Source organism: Lithobates pipiens, unplaced genomic scaffold (assembly GCF_037356315.1).
Source record: "Lithobates pipiens isolate NorthernLeopardFrog02 unplaced genomic scaffold, aLitPip1_a1.2 Scaffold_19, whole genome shotgun sequence".
In the NCBI taxonomy this organism is placed as follows: domain Eukaryota; kingdom Metazoa; phylum Chordata; class Amphibia; order Anura; family Ranidae; genus Lithobates; species Lithobates pipiens.
The window spans coordinates 208,543,649-208,557,155 of NW_027507764.1; the positions used below are offsets into that span (position 1 = coordinate 208,543,649).

General features: G+C 42.0%; 1 protein-coding gene across 2 annotated transcripts in view; it reads right to left on the minus strand.

Moving 5' to 3' along the window:
* Nucleotides 1–13,507, minus strand: part of SEPTIN7 (septin 7) — a 124,976-nt gene that overhangs the window by 36,706 nt on the left and 74,763 nt on the right. For both annotated transcript variants that reach the window (XM_077491668.1, XM_077491667.1), the window contains exons 5-6: nt 6,284–6,401; nt 193–285 (exon numbers count right to left, since the gene is read on the minus strand). In XM_077491668.1, the coding sequence (XP_077347794.1) occupies nt 193–285; nt 6,284–6,401 (211 nt within the window). The remainder of the gene's footprint in view (nt 1–192; nt 286–6,283; nt 6,402–13,507) is intronic.

Sequence of the window (13,507 nt, forward strand, 5' to 3'; positions counted from 1 at the left end):
TGCCAGGAGTCTTGTCAGGTTAATGTACCATATCCACCTAAACAAATACATAGCGATGATGCTCAATGGAATGCCATCCATCCTAATCCTTTGAAGTAGATAAGGAAGAAGTGTAAAGAAAGCACCATCTTATGGGTTTTTTTTGTTTTTTGTACAGAATATGGGGGAATATGCATTTTTAATTTCATATACCTTTATTTTTTTCACCAGCTTATTTTCTTCTTCATCATCCGTTTCTGGAAATTCATAAATCTTGATTTTGTGTTCCTGAATTTCTTTCATTATCTGAGTGCAAAGAAACACAAGTTAGTAAACTGAACTTAGAGTGTCATGCAGTGATTATTCATGGGCTCCCCCTGAACTACAGAAAAAGTGGTTCATAACAGTTATAGAATGTCAAATCTGTAAATCCACGGAAGTCAAAGCAGACCATGCAAAAAATCCCACCAATATAAGGCTGTGTTCACACTATTTCCACATGCAGCTCACAGCAGGAGTCTGGTGAATTCTGGGCTGAATTCAGACCTGAAACAGACCAAAAGATGCACAGGACCCCTGTGCAAATTTGCACCGGACCCGCAGCAGAGATATGTGAACTGGCTCCATAGAAAGTCAGGCACAATCTCCTACCATGTAAATTGGATGCGGAGAAACCCACATCCAATTCGCATAGGTGTGAACCCAGCCTAAAGGTGCATTACTCATATGGGTAGTTTTACATAAAAGGCTTTTATAATTTTGCTTCTAAAAAGTGACTGGCTACTTTTGGAAGTGTATGTTCATTTAGTTTAAAGAGTAGGTTAGAGCTGCATACACTTCAATCACCCGATCACTGTCACTACAAATTTTCACTAGTACATGATTGGCTATACAAAAGTAAATAGTTTTGCCTTATTAATCGCTTGCCGACCACCTCACGCCGCTATATGTTGGAAGAAGGGCTCGTACAGGCAGAATCACGTACCTGTACCTTGCCCTTTAAGAGGCGGCAAGCTCCGAGTTGGGCTGCGGGTCCCGCAGACTCGATCGCCACGGCATACCTGTGATCGCCTCACGGAAGGAAGAATGGGAAGATGCTAATGTAAATAAGCATCTCCCCGTTCTGCCTAGTGACAGTGTCACTGATCTCTGCTCCCTGTGATCGGAGCAGAGATCAGTGAAGTGTCACACACTTAATTCAAGTGAAAACCAGACACCATACTAGGCAAATAATGGATGAGGACACATCACGTTAATATGATGCGAGACCAAAAACTGCTCCCTGCATGAAAGAGCCGCCAACTCTAATACTCCACTTAGTGAAATGAAAGCAACCAAAAGAAGCCACCTTTCGAGATAAAGAACTAATAGAATCTCTAGACTGGTTCAAAAAAGTGGCCCCTGCAAGGACAGTTAAAATTAAATTCAAGTCCCAAGGACACAAGACTGGCCTGACAGGCGAGACAGTCTACCCCTGGGAAAAAAAAAAATTTATAGGGAGGAACCCTGACTGTTAACGGTACTTAAGGCCCATCTCCTTTCCCCTACTGATTGCAAAATGAAAGAGAAAATCTCCCGCTCACATATTTCTGCTGCTGCCACTTCCTGACTTCACCGCAGGCAAAAAAATATTTCCAAGTCCTGTAATTGAATTCCCCAAAGCTGGCTTTCAGGGGCTCAAAAGTGCTGAGATACAGGACTCAAGACCATTAGGTCCCACTGGACTGGGAGTGTCCAAGTAGTGACCCCCGCAAGACTCGCTATGTCAGTGTACCAAGCCCTCCTTGGCTTAATCGGCTAACATCAGTGTTACCCCCTTCCGGATTCTTCGTAAAAGATGTGGCAGAAGCCGAAACAAGAGGGAAAGCATGAAATAAGAGAGCTGGCCCCTAACGTGTTACCAGTACATCTACCCCCTATTGGCAGTGGAACCCTCCCTGTCCCACCTTGTTGTAGAGTTTGGAATCTAGTAGATTCACCTGCAGAGTACCCCCTGCCACTATTCTATACCTGGAATATACACAGACTATAGAGACAGCACTTATGCTATCCCAGACAGAATGTGGTTCACCTTCCTGAGCCGCACGACTCCTGGTGCCGCCCTGGTGGTTGATTATATAGAGATGTCTCTGTGTCTCTCTCATATTATATATATATATATATATATATATATATATATATATATATATATATATATATATATCCCTCTCCCTCCATCTATATTTTATGCCCCTGCAGAGGCTTTTCTGGATAGAACCTACAACTGGTTTGTACCATAATCCAGAGAAAGGCGTACTGGCCAAAAGCTCCAAGATATTTATTGGCAGTATACTCTCCTGCGGAGACCAAGTCCACTGAATTGTAGCCACCCTCAAAGCAAACGGAGTAACTGGCATTAGTGGTTATTATCTTTAGAGGTCGACCGATATGGGTTTTTCTCTGGCCGATGCCGATATTTAGAAATCATGGCGGCCGATAGCCGATATATGATGCCGATTTTATTTATTTATTTTTAATCCCCCTTGATCTAACACACCTTTCCCACTGGGGCATTTTTCAGGCGCTTTTGGGCTAAAAATAGCGCCTGTAAAGTGCCTGCAAAATGGCTCCCCTGCAGTCTGTGTGAAAGACAGAGTGCTTTCACACTGAAGCGATGCGCTGGCAGGATCTTAAAAAAAAAAAAAAGTCCTGCAAGCAGCACGTTTGGAGTGGTGTATACCGCTCCTCCACCACTCCTGCCCAATGATATGAATGGGCACCACTGCCGAAGCGCATGCAATGCGATTTGGCAGCAGTGCTTCATGGGCGCATTTAACCTCTTCCTTGGCTGCTAGCTGGGTTATATGTGCCCCACTAGCAGCCAAATAGCACCGCTAAAATGATGGTAAAGAGCCGCTAAAACTTGCGCTTTACCTTCAACGCCTGCCCACTCCAGTGTGAAAGCGGTCTTCATAAGTGATACAGAAAATTTCTTACATTTAAACATTAATTAAACAAAACAAACCTCCAATCAGTTTACTTGTATGTATGATTTAGATTAAAAAAAAAAAAAAAAAAAAAAAAAACTATATATTGAATAAAAACAGGTAGTCAAAACTTTTGGACAAAAAAAAAAAAAGGGTTAACTTTACTGTTTTTATTTTATTTTTTAAATAGTGTATTTTTTTTCCCAAAAAAATGCATTTGAAAGACCTCTGTGCAAATGCCGTGTGACATAAAATATTGCAACAACCGCTATTTTATTCCCTAGGATCTTTGCTAAAAAAATATATATAATTTTTGGGGGGTCTAAGTGATTTTCTGGCAGAAAATACAGGATTTTTACTTGTAAGCAACAAATGTCAGAAAAGATTTTAGTCTTTAAATGGTTAAACTGAGAACTTCTACACACAGAGATGAGTTCATTCATTCAAGTGTAAACATTGTATCTTTCTGTTCTTTTCTTGGCAGCCTGCCCAGAGAGGAGGAAAGTGTTTCTATGAGGACTCAGGCAACTTACACTGACTTCTATACAGAAGTCATTTCAAAGTCCCGCTGTAGTTCTAAATCGGCTTTTTATCAGCACAATCGGCCGATGCCGATTATGTAAAAAACGGCAAATATCGGCCGATATATCGGCCGGCCGATATATCGGTCGACCTCTAATTATCTTCCAATACCTGAAAGGAAGAATTCAACCTTTCTAGTTTCCAAACCATCAACCACCAATTTTTAGCTGCGAAACACCCTGGGAACAAAGCCCTCCAGCAATCCAATCCCTGGATCTTCAAGGATCTCCTGTCCTACCCATATGATCATTATGGTAACTCTGTGTCATATGATATACGATAAAGAGGCAAAAAAAAGTGTGCATTTGCGTAACAGTGATGTTCTGATCATCCACTGTCATCCTCTCATTATACCACTTCCCCATATAAGTGTTACAATTCATTATAAGAACAGGTTATGCGGTCTAGAAAGTTGTGTGCAAGCACGTAACTAAATAGTATAACATAAGTTACTTTGCAACATTATTTTAAGTTATAAAAAGAATAAACAATGTAATCTGTTCAAATATATACAAATGTGTAGGTTTAGAAGGCTTTCTATAAACCACGTTTTGTTTAGGAATGTAACAATCTAAATAATTACACTGTGAATGTCAAGTCCTGCTTGCAGTTTGAAAAAGCAAAATGGCTTGCAGAACTCTCCACAACCATAGCATTTGTTAAAGTAACTTTGTACACATTTTCCTTTTTTTTTTTGTAACAGACAAGAATGAACTATTTAAAAATAAGTAATACAAAATCATGAATTTTTATTAGTGTTCATTCCAGCCACAAAGTTATTAACTGCTTGCCACCCGCCCACAGTCAAATGTGTTGTTAGGACACGGCGCGACCCTGATCTGAGTAAAGAGCCGCATCTTTAACCATGTGAATGGCAGTGTTCAAATACCGCCAGTCACATTTAAACACGGAGATGCCGGTAATCGGCTCTGACAGAGTGTGAGGAGAGGAGAGCCGATCAGCGGCATCTCCTCACAGGTGGACAGCTAGGGAAGTAATCAGGGCACTGATCAGTGCCCTGTTTACAATATAGAAAAAAAAAAGTGTTCATATACAGTGCCAACCAATGCCAGCATACAGTGCCCAATAATGCCAGCATACAGTGCCCAATAATGCCAGCATACAGTGCCCAATAATGCCAGTGATCAGTGCTCACCAGTGACAGCAATCAGTGCACACACTGCCCACAAGTGGCACAAATCAGTGCCCATTAGCCATGCCAGCCAGTGCTGGCAATCACTGCCGACCCACCACAGCCGACCCACCACTGCCGACCCACCACTGCCGACCCACCACTGCCGACCCACCAGTGCCGACCCACCAGTGCCGACCCACCAGTGCCGACCCACCAGTGCCGACCCACCAGTGCCGACCATCACTGCCGCCCACCAGTGCCGACCATCACTGCCGCCCACCAGTGCCGACCATCACTGCCGCCCACCAGTGCCGCCCACCAGTGCCGACCATCACTGCCGCCCACCAGTGCCGACCATCACTGCCGCCCACCAGTGCCGACCATCACTGCCGCCCACCAGTGCCGACCATCACTGCCGCCCACCAGTGCCGACCATCACTGCCGCCCACCAGTGCCGACCATCACTGCCGCCCACCAGTGCCGACCATCACTGCCGCCCACCAGTGCCGACCATCACTGCCGCCCACCAGTGCCGACCATCACTGCCGCCCACCAGTGCCGCCCACCACTGCCGCCCACCAGTGCCGACCATCACTGCCGCCCACCAGTGCCGACCCATCACTGCCCACAAGTGCCACCCATCACTGCCCACAAGTGCCACCCATCACTGCCCACAAGTGCCACCCTATTGGTGCCTCATTGGTGCCTACCAGTTCAGCCTATAAGTGCCCATCAGTGCCGCCTCATCAGCACACATCAGTGAAGGCGAAAAATTACTTAGTCACAAAATTTACTGACAAAACAAAAGTAAAAAAAAAAAAAAAAAAAAAAAAATTCCCAAAATGTTGGTGGTTTTTTTTTTTTTTTTTTTTTTACAAAAAAAAACAGTAGTGATTAAATACCACCAAAAGAAAGCTCTATTTGTGTGAAGAAAATTATAAAAAAAAAATGTGTTTGGGTACAGTGTAGCACGACAGCGCAATCGTCAAAGTGTGACAGCTCTGAAAGCTGGCTTGGGCAGGAAGGGGGTGTTCGTGCCTGGTAGGCAAAGTGGTTAAAGTCCTCTGTTCAGTCTCTCTAACCTTTAGTGCTCTGCGGTTCCTTTTCTAGATAATAATGTTCATTTGTAACAAATATTGCACAAATTGTAGACACAAACAATATACATTATTAAAAAAACAATCCATAAGGCTCCATTCACACTTGTACGACTCCCAAGGTGCATGGGTGTTCATGCCAATGCGAGGCGATTCTGACTTTGGAGTGCAAATTTAAATGGGTGCAACTTGGATACGACTTTGGCCAGTGATAATGGACAACTGTTACACATAGGTTGCATTGTATAACATTCAGGTACGACTTTAATGTAACTTTTGAGGGTTAACATTGAAGTCTATGGCCCTCAAGTTGCATGAAAGTCGAAACAAAGTTGTGCATGAACTACTTTGAAATTGTTGCAACTTTAAGTCGCATATATGCAGTATGAATGGTTATCATTGGAAAACATGGGGAACAAATTGTTGTGCAACTCTGACGTCCAAAGTTGCGTGACAAGTCGCACAAGTTTGAATGGCGCCTTATAGTCAGTTCCTAAATAGGCTCACACACCGATAAAACATACCTGTTTTTTAAACTGCTGGCATTCTTCTGGTGTGAGGGTGTCTGCTTTTGCAATGAGTGGAATGATATTGACTTTTTCATGCAGACGTTTCATGAACTCTATGTCCAATGGCTTCAGTCTAAAATGAAAAGTAAATGTTTATTTATAAAATTAAAATCTCCAGGAACTACTATACAGAAAATAATGTTCTCGAATAAACTATGTATAGTGGGGAAATTATTATTTGATCACCTGCAGGTTTTGTACGTTTGCCTACTTACAAAGAAATAAAGAGTCTATAATTTTATCACAGGTGTATTTTAAATGATCGAGACAGCATATCAAGCAAAAATCCAGGGAAAAAACACAAAAACAAATACTATAAATTAGGTTGCAGTTCAGTGAGTAAAATAAGTTTGTTGAACTACAAGCAAAACATGACTTAGTACTTGGTGGAGCCTTGTTGGCCAGCACAGACGTAAGAGGTTTTGTGTAGTTGGTTACCAGGTTTTCACACATCTCAGGAGGGATTTTGGTCCACTTTTCTTTACAGATCTTCTTGAAATCCTTAAGGTTTCTCTTGGAAGCTCAACGTTTTAGCTCCCTCTATAAATTTTCTATAGGATTAAGGTCTGAAGACTGACTAGGTCACTATTACCTTACTGTGCTTCTTCTTGAGCCACTCCTTTGTTGCCTTGGCGGTAAGTCTTGGGTCATCGTCATGCTGAAAGACCCAACCACGACCCACCTGCAGTGTTCTGGCTGAGTAAAGAAGGTTTTCATCTAAGATTTTACAATACATGACCCCATCTATTAGCTACTCAATGTGGCAAAGTCAGCCTGAAACTTTATCAGAGAAACAGCCCCAAAGCATCATGTTTCCACCTTCCGTGCTTGACTGTAGGGATAGTGTTCTTAGGGTCATAGACAGCATTTTCCTTCCTCCAAATACAGTCAAGCTAATGCCAAAGAGCTGAATTTTGGTCTCATCTGACCAAAGTACTTTCTCCCAATCTTTCTCTGAATCATTTAGATGTTCATTGGAATGACTGTATATGTGCCTTCTTGTGGAGAGGGACTCGTCATGTTTGGAGGAAGGAAAATGCTTACTATGACCCTAAGAACACCGTCCCGACAGTCAAGCATGAAGGTGGAAACATCATGCTTTGGGGCTGTTTCTCTGCTAAAGGTACAGGCCGACTTTCATTGAGGGGCCAATGGACAAGGTCATGTATTGTAAAATCTTGGATGAGAACCACCTTCAGTCAGCCAGAACACTTGAAGATGGATCACGGATAGGTCTTACAGCATAACAATGACTCAAAACATACCGCCAAGGCAGCAGAAGTTGCTCAAGAAGAAGCACAGAGGTCAAGGAGTGGCCTAACCAACCAGTCTCCAGACCTTAATCCTATAGAAAATGTATGGAGGGAGCTGAAACTTCGAGTTACTAAGTGATAGCCATGAAACCTTAAGGATTTAGAGATCTGTATAACACACACACATATATATATTATATATTATATATATATATATATATATATATATATATATATATATATATATATATATATATATAAAAAGTTGGACCAAAATCTCTCCCGAGATGTGTGCAAACCAACTACAAGAAACGTCTTACCTCTGTGCGTGACATCAAGGCTAGCGCCACCAAGTACTAAGTCATGTTTTACTTGGGGATCAAATACTTATTTTGCTCACTGAACTCCAATTCAATATATAACATTTGTTTTACGTGTTTTTTTTTCTGGCTTTTTGGTTGATATTCTGCCTCTATCATTTAAAATACACGTATAATAATTAATTTTTAGATCCCTAATTTCTTTGCAAGTGGGCAAACTTACAAAATCTGCAGGGGGTCAAATTATTATTTTCCCCAATGTATTCATCATTCTTATGCATACTCATTGAAAAATATGTGCGGAAGCCAAGACCTGAAGTCAGGTCAATGTGAAAACAACAGTGCTAATCATTGCCACCCTAACAGAAATATTTTACACAGGAAAAACAGGAGTTACACCCAGTCTAAATAATTCAAATCAATACTCATCTATGAGATCAATATTCATCTCATCCATTTTAACCCAAGGCTTAAATATCAATGTTTGAGGCCATCTGCAAAGCCTTGCATACACACATTTCTTACTGAACTATTCACAGGACTTCAGGCAATGTCATATTACGGTTATTACAGAATATTGTTCTACACAAGAGCAAATGCTGCAGCTTCTAATGGCCAGAATCAAGTCTCCCCTCTATAGGCCAACTAAATCAAATGAATCCAACATGACAGAGGACTCCTGGATTACACTTTATCTGGCCAGCACAAAAAAATCTTAACGTTTAAAGGGAAATTCTGATAAACTGTTTAAAAGATTAAAAAAGTCATAAAGGTTCTTTCAGAACAAATAAAAAAGAAAAAACAAACAAGAACCCAGCCCACAAACCAGCCTTGAAAACAATATTGTGCATTTGTGCCAGACTCTCTTGCAGTCTTCTGCGGTTGGGTGTAAATGATACATTTGTAAGTGCTGACATTCCTTAACTGTGCAGGAATACAGACTGCTAAAGAGGAACTCTAGTCTAAAACACCGTTGTTTCTAATGCCAAAACAGTTTCTGAAGCAGGAGGGTGCTTTACAGAAAATTAGAAGAGCTACTAAACTGGACACCCACAATAATAGGATTTCTACGCCCACATTGTGTAGATAATTGGTTAAGAGGTGTGATATATCTGTGCCTGCCAAAATCCCCAGCAGCTCTGATGCACTAAGTAGGGGCTTCCTAATTGTTTGTGAACTGCACGTTTGTCTGACAGGGGCTTGGGGAAAATATAAGCATTTAGCCTGGATTCGCACAGGAAATCGCACCGCATTCCTCAGCACATCACATGCAATGTCTGTGAGGTACTATTTGAGCCATACACATCTCATCCGCATCAAAATGGCGCTGGACCCTTTTTTCCCCACACCTGAATCGCATTGCATGGGTGTTCATACCTATGCGATGCGATTCTGACAATAGCACTGCATTTGCAATAGCTTTTGGAGTGTCATTAACCATTTCCACACCAGGCCTATTCTGGCACTCCTCTACTACATGTAAAAATCTTTTTTTTTTTTTTTTTTTTTTTTATAGAAAATCACTCAGAACCCCCAAACAGGGGAAACATACATCAAATTCACAATAGTGTAAACCCAACCTTAAGAAAAAAAAAAAAAAAGCCACCAAAATTAAATAGGTCCTCCACAGGTACAGATATCATTAATGGTTCCTAGGTAAAAGGTTTTTAAATAAATCGCCATATATTAAAAGATTTACAATATTTTGCCCACATTAACAGCAATTAAAAAAAAAAAAAATAGTAAAATTGGAGCATCTCATTTTAAGCCAACGGGAACCATAGATAAACCAAAGAAAACTTTACTGAAAGAAATCTGTATTGTGAGTATTGAACAGTACAGATACGGATCAGTATCACAGGCAAACAGATGACACTTAGAGGAGAAGTCAGCAATGGTAGCCTACATATTTTATTCCCTACAGGTTGCTTTACACTGGAAAACAGAATTCTAATCCAATTAACAATGCACAATGTCTGCACTCCGAGTCTATAAATACAACAAAATCATAAAATTGCTAACATTATTATATTATTGTAACTGGAAAAAAAATGCCACAATCATATTAGAAGAGAGAAATGTGATTATCTAAGACTCCACAAAATGGGCTGGGGAAACATACACCAGAGGTCTTGTAGAGCAGAGGAGTCATAGCACAGATTTGGAAAAAAAACAAACAGAAAATGACAAAATTCCACTTAGATCTGCAGTCTATTAACCTATTGATATTTTAATAAAAACTATCGGCATCTTGTTTAATCAGTAAACCTGCAGTGTGGCAATAAACTATACACTAAGGAGTTATGGAGATGGTCATACTTGTCGAACACAAACAGTCTTTTGCATCTGAATGCAGCACTGCTAAAATGCCTTCCAAAAAAATAGGATTTTTATAACAGCTTACCTGTAAAATCCTTTTCTTGGAGTACATGACGGGACACAGAGGTCCATCCCCCCTTTAATACACGTATATTGCTTTACTACAAAACTGAGGTACTCCCAGTGAGGGGAGGGGTTATATAGGGAGCTAAACTTCCTGTCTAGGGTGTGCCAGTGTCCATCACCTAAAAGGTGCCTATATAGTCCATGCAGTAATTACTGTGGCTCTGTGTCCCGTGATGTACGATAAAGAAAACCTGCTTTTGCCTGCAGTTCAAACGCACTTGAATACATTGCAATAAACCCAGGTCCACACACACACAGTCAGGTCCTGTAGTAATTATGCAGGATTCAGCAATAGTCCCCACAACTTAGCCACACCCTGCCAACAGGTTTCACCCTGACCAATTAGAGTGAAACATATCAGAGGGGGCGTGACTAAGATGTAGGGACTATTGCCGATTCCTGCACAATTACTATAGGAGCTGTTGGCTAAAATCACTGATTGGCAGTTGGCCGGCTGCTGGTTTTCCATCATGCAAGTCTGACAGAAGCCGGCCGAACAGCCGAAACCAAAACATTTTTATTTTTAAAGAGCCCTTGTCTCCAGACATTCGGCCTGGGTGTACGGGGCTTTAGAAACTGGCCTTCTGCATTGTATGTTAATGAGGGGGAAAAGTCTGTCCTCCAGATAGCGCAACTCTGAAATCATTCAGAAATGCTTGCAGTCTGCCACAGCTTTCTTCTAAGAAACATCTTGAAAGTAAGAGCTATAAAAAAAAAAAATTTAAAAAAAGTGCTGTGTGAATGATTCAATTAAATGATTAAATTTCACTGCAAAAGTGGAAATATACTTAAAGTAGTTGTAAACCCTTACAACACACTTTGACCTACAGGTAAGCCTAGATTAAGGCTTACCTGTAGGTCCAAGAAATATCTCCTAAACCTATACGGTTTAGGAGATATTTGCCCGAAGACGGGCACCGCTGTCTACGGCGCATGCGCCGCAGACAGCGGTGTGCAGGCGCACTGAGCACTGCATTGTCAACAAAGAAGATGCCGCACGTGTCCGCTCCCATGCGCATGTGCGGGAGTGACATCATCGCGGCTTCGCAAAATGACAGCGGCGGAGCTGTGAGACACCACCGAGAAGAAGGATGCGCCGAACAACAGGGGACAGCGGTGACTTCGCTGGTTCCTGTGTCAGGTAAGTGACACATAATGGACTACTATGCAATGCATAGTAGTCCATTATGCTTTGCCTTTGCAGGGAATGAAAGAGGAAGTAAACTCATCAGGGTTTACTTCCTCTTTAAAGGAGAAGTGCAGCCTGAGATTTTTAGGCTGGGCTTATCCTATGGGTCACAGGAGTGTAATTCATTTTTGACTCCTGTGAACAGTTTTCAGCGGAGAGTGGGCTGAAGTCCGCTCTCTGCTGAGACCACTGCTATCAGTCAGGGCAGAGCATCATCCCGACTTCCCAAGTCTGGATCCACCAGCTGCCTTGATTGATGCAATTTGCTGAGACGGTCGCTCCCTGCTCCTCCACAGCTCATCGCTCCAATGAGCGTGGAGGATCAGAGCAAGAGATGCTGACTGACAGACAGCATCTCTCTGCTGCTCGGGGAGGAGTGAGAACCGAGCCATTGGCAATGTTCAGTGGCTCGGTTCTCAATGCAGAGATGCCAGGGGACAGCTGCAGCATTGGTCTGATGCGCCATCTACCAAGGTAAGTATGAATCTAAAAAAAAAAAAAAACACTTCTCTTTTAAAGGATAAAGCAGAGCAATTTTGGGAAACAATGTTAAATTAAAATACATGAACTGTTGCAACTACCATACAAACTGTCTGTTGAGCAAACCAGTACTGTAAAATGTGGCTGCCTGTGCAGCAGTTCACAGACTCAGAATTGATGTCTCCTTGTCGATTATTATTACAGAGACATATGGATCAATGGTGCACCAGACTACTCAGCCACATGCAGGTCAAATTACTACATTGATGTAATCATCAGTGAAATTACAGCTTTAAAGTGATATTAAACCCAAAAGCCAACTTTTATTATATTGCAGCTTACTAAGCCTTAGATGTGGTGGCTGCACAAGTTTTCTTTAGACTTTCTGCTCTTTATTTTCACCTGGTGATGTACCACTTTTACCATACTGGAGTACAGTATACGTAAAGTGCAAAAATGTATTCAGAGTAGTATTTTTTTTATATGTTGATCCATTTCTTTTTTTTCCCCCGCACGGTATACCTGTTCCCCTCTCAGCAGCTACTAAGCCTAACATAGATGCTAATCTTGACATGTATAGTCACGTTTAGGAAAATGTACTGATCCCTGTGTTCTGTCTGGTATCAAGCATTTCATGGCTGTTTTTTATAAAAATACATGCAGAGCCCTTCAATTCCCGCTTCCCATATCATCTGGGATTATAGTTTACTGCCCTGAAAAACTACATGTCCAAGAATTCAATGGGCGCTCAATATGCCTGTACAGGAGGGACAGGTTCAGTAATGTGCTCACCTGTCAGGAAAAGCTGAGGCTATGATTCAGTAATCAAGGGGGTGGGTGAAACTAAGACAGAGCCGAAGACACCCTTTGATACAGTAAAAGCAGTTCAAGTAAAAGAAAATATTGTATATAAAAGGGTAGATTTTATGCAGTGCAGAATGATTTTAAACAGAATGGTGCCCCCTTTAAAGTGTAAGTTCAACTTTGCAGAAAATCTGTAAAAAAAGTGACCTTACACATTATGGGTTTACTTCCTCTTTGTTTCCATGCAAATGTAAAGCATAATGGGCTACTATGCATTGTACAGTAGCCCATTATGTGTCACTTACCTGACACAGGAGCCTGCAATGTCACCGCTGTCCCCTCTTCCACGGAGTGTCCATCTTTCCAGGTATCGTGGCTCCAGCGCTGCGACTGGCCAGAGGCGCAATGCCGTCACTCCTGTGCATGCGCAAGGGAGCCGCCACTAACGGCCTATCCCCGTTAGCAGCAGCATGCTCAATGCGCCTGCACGCCGATTTCCAATCCCCAGAACGGTAAAACAGCTTATGTTGTCCGACATCGGAAGATGTGTGTAAATATCTTTTTTAAATCTGCCAAGTTGCTGCTGCTATTGCTCCCCCTTGTAAGAGAGTGCCTGACAACGGTGCCAAGACATCACCCGTCAACTCCCACTGCCCCTCCCTTGTAAGCATTCCCTCCTATCCCCAGC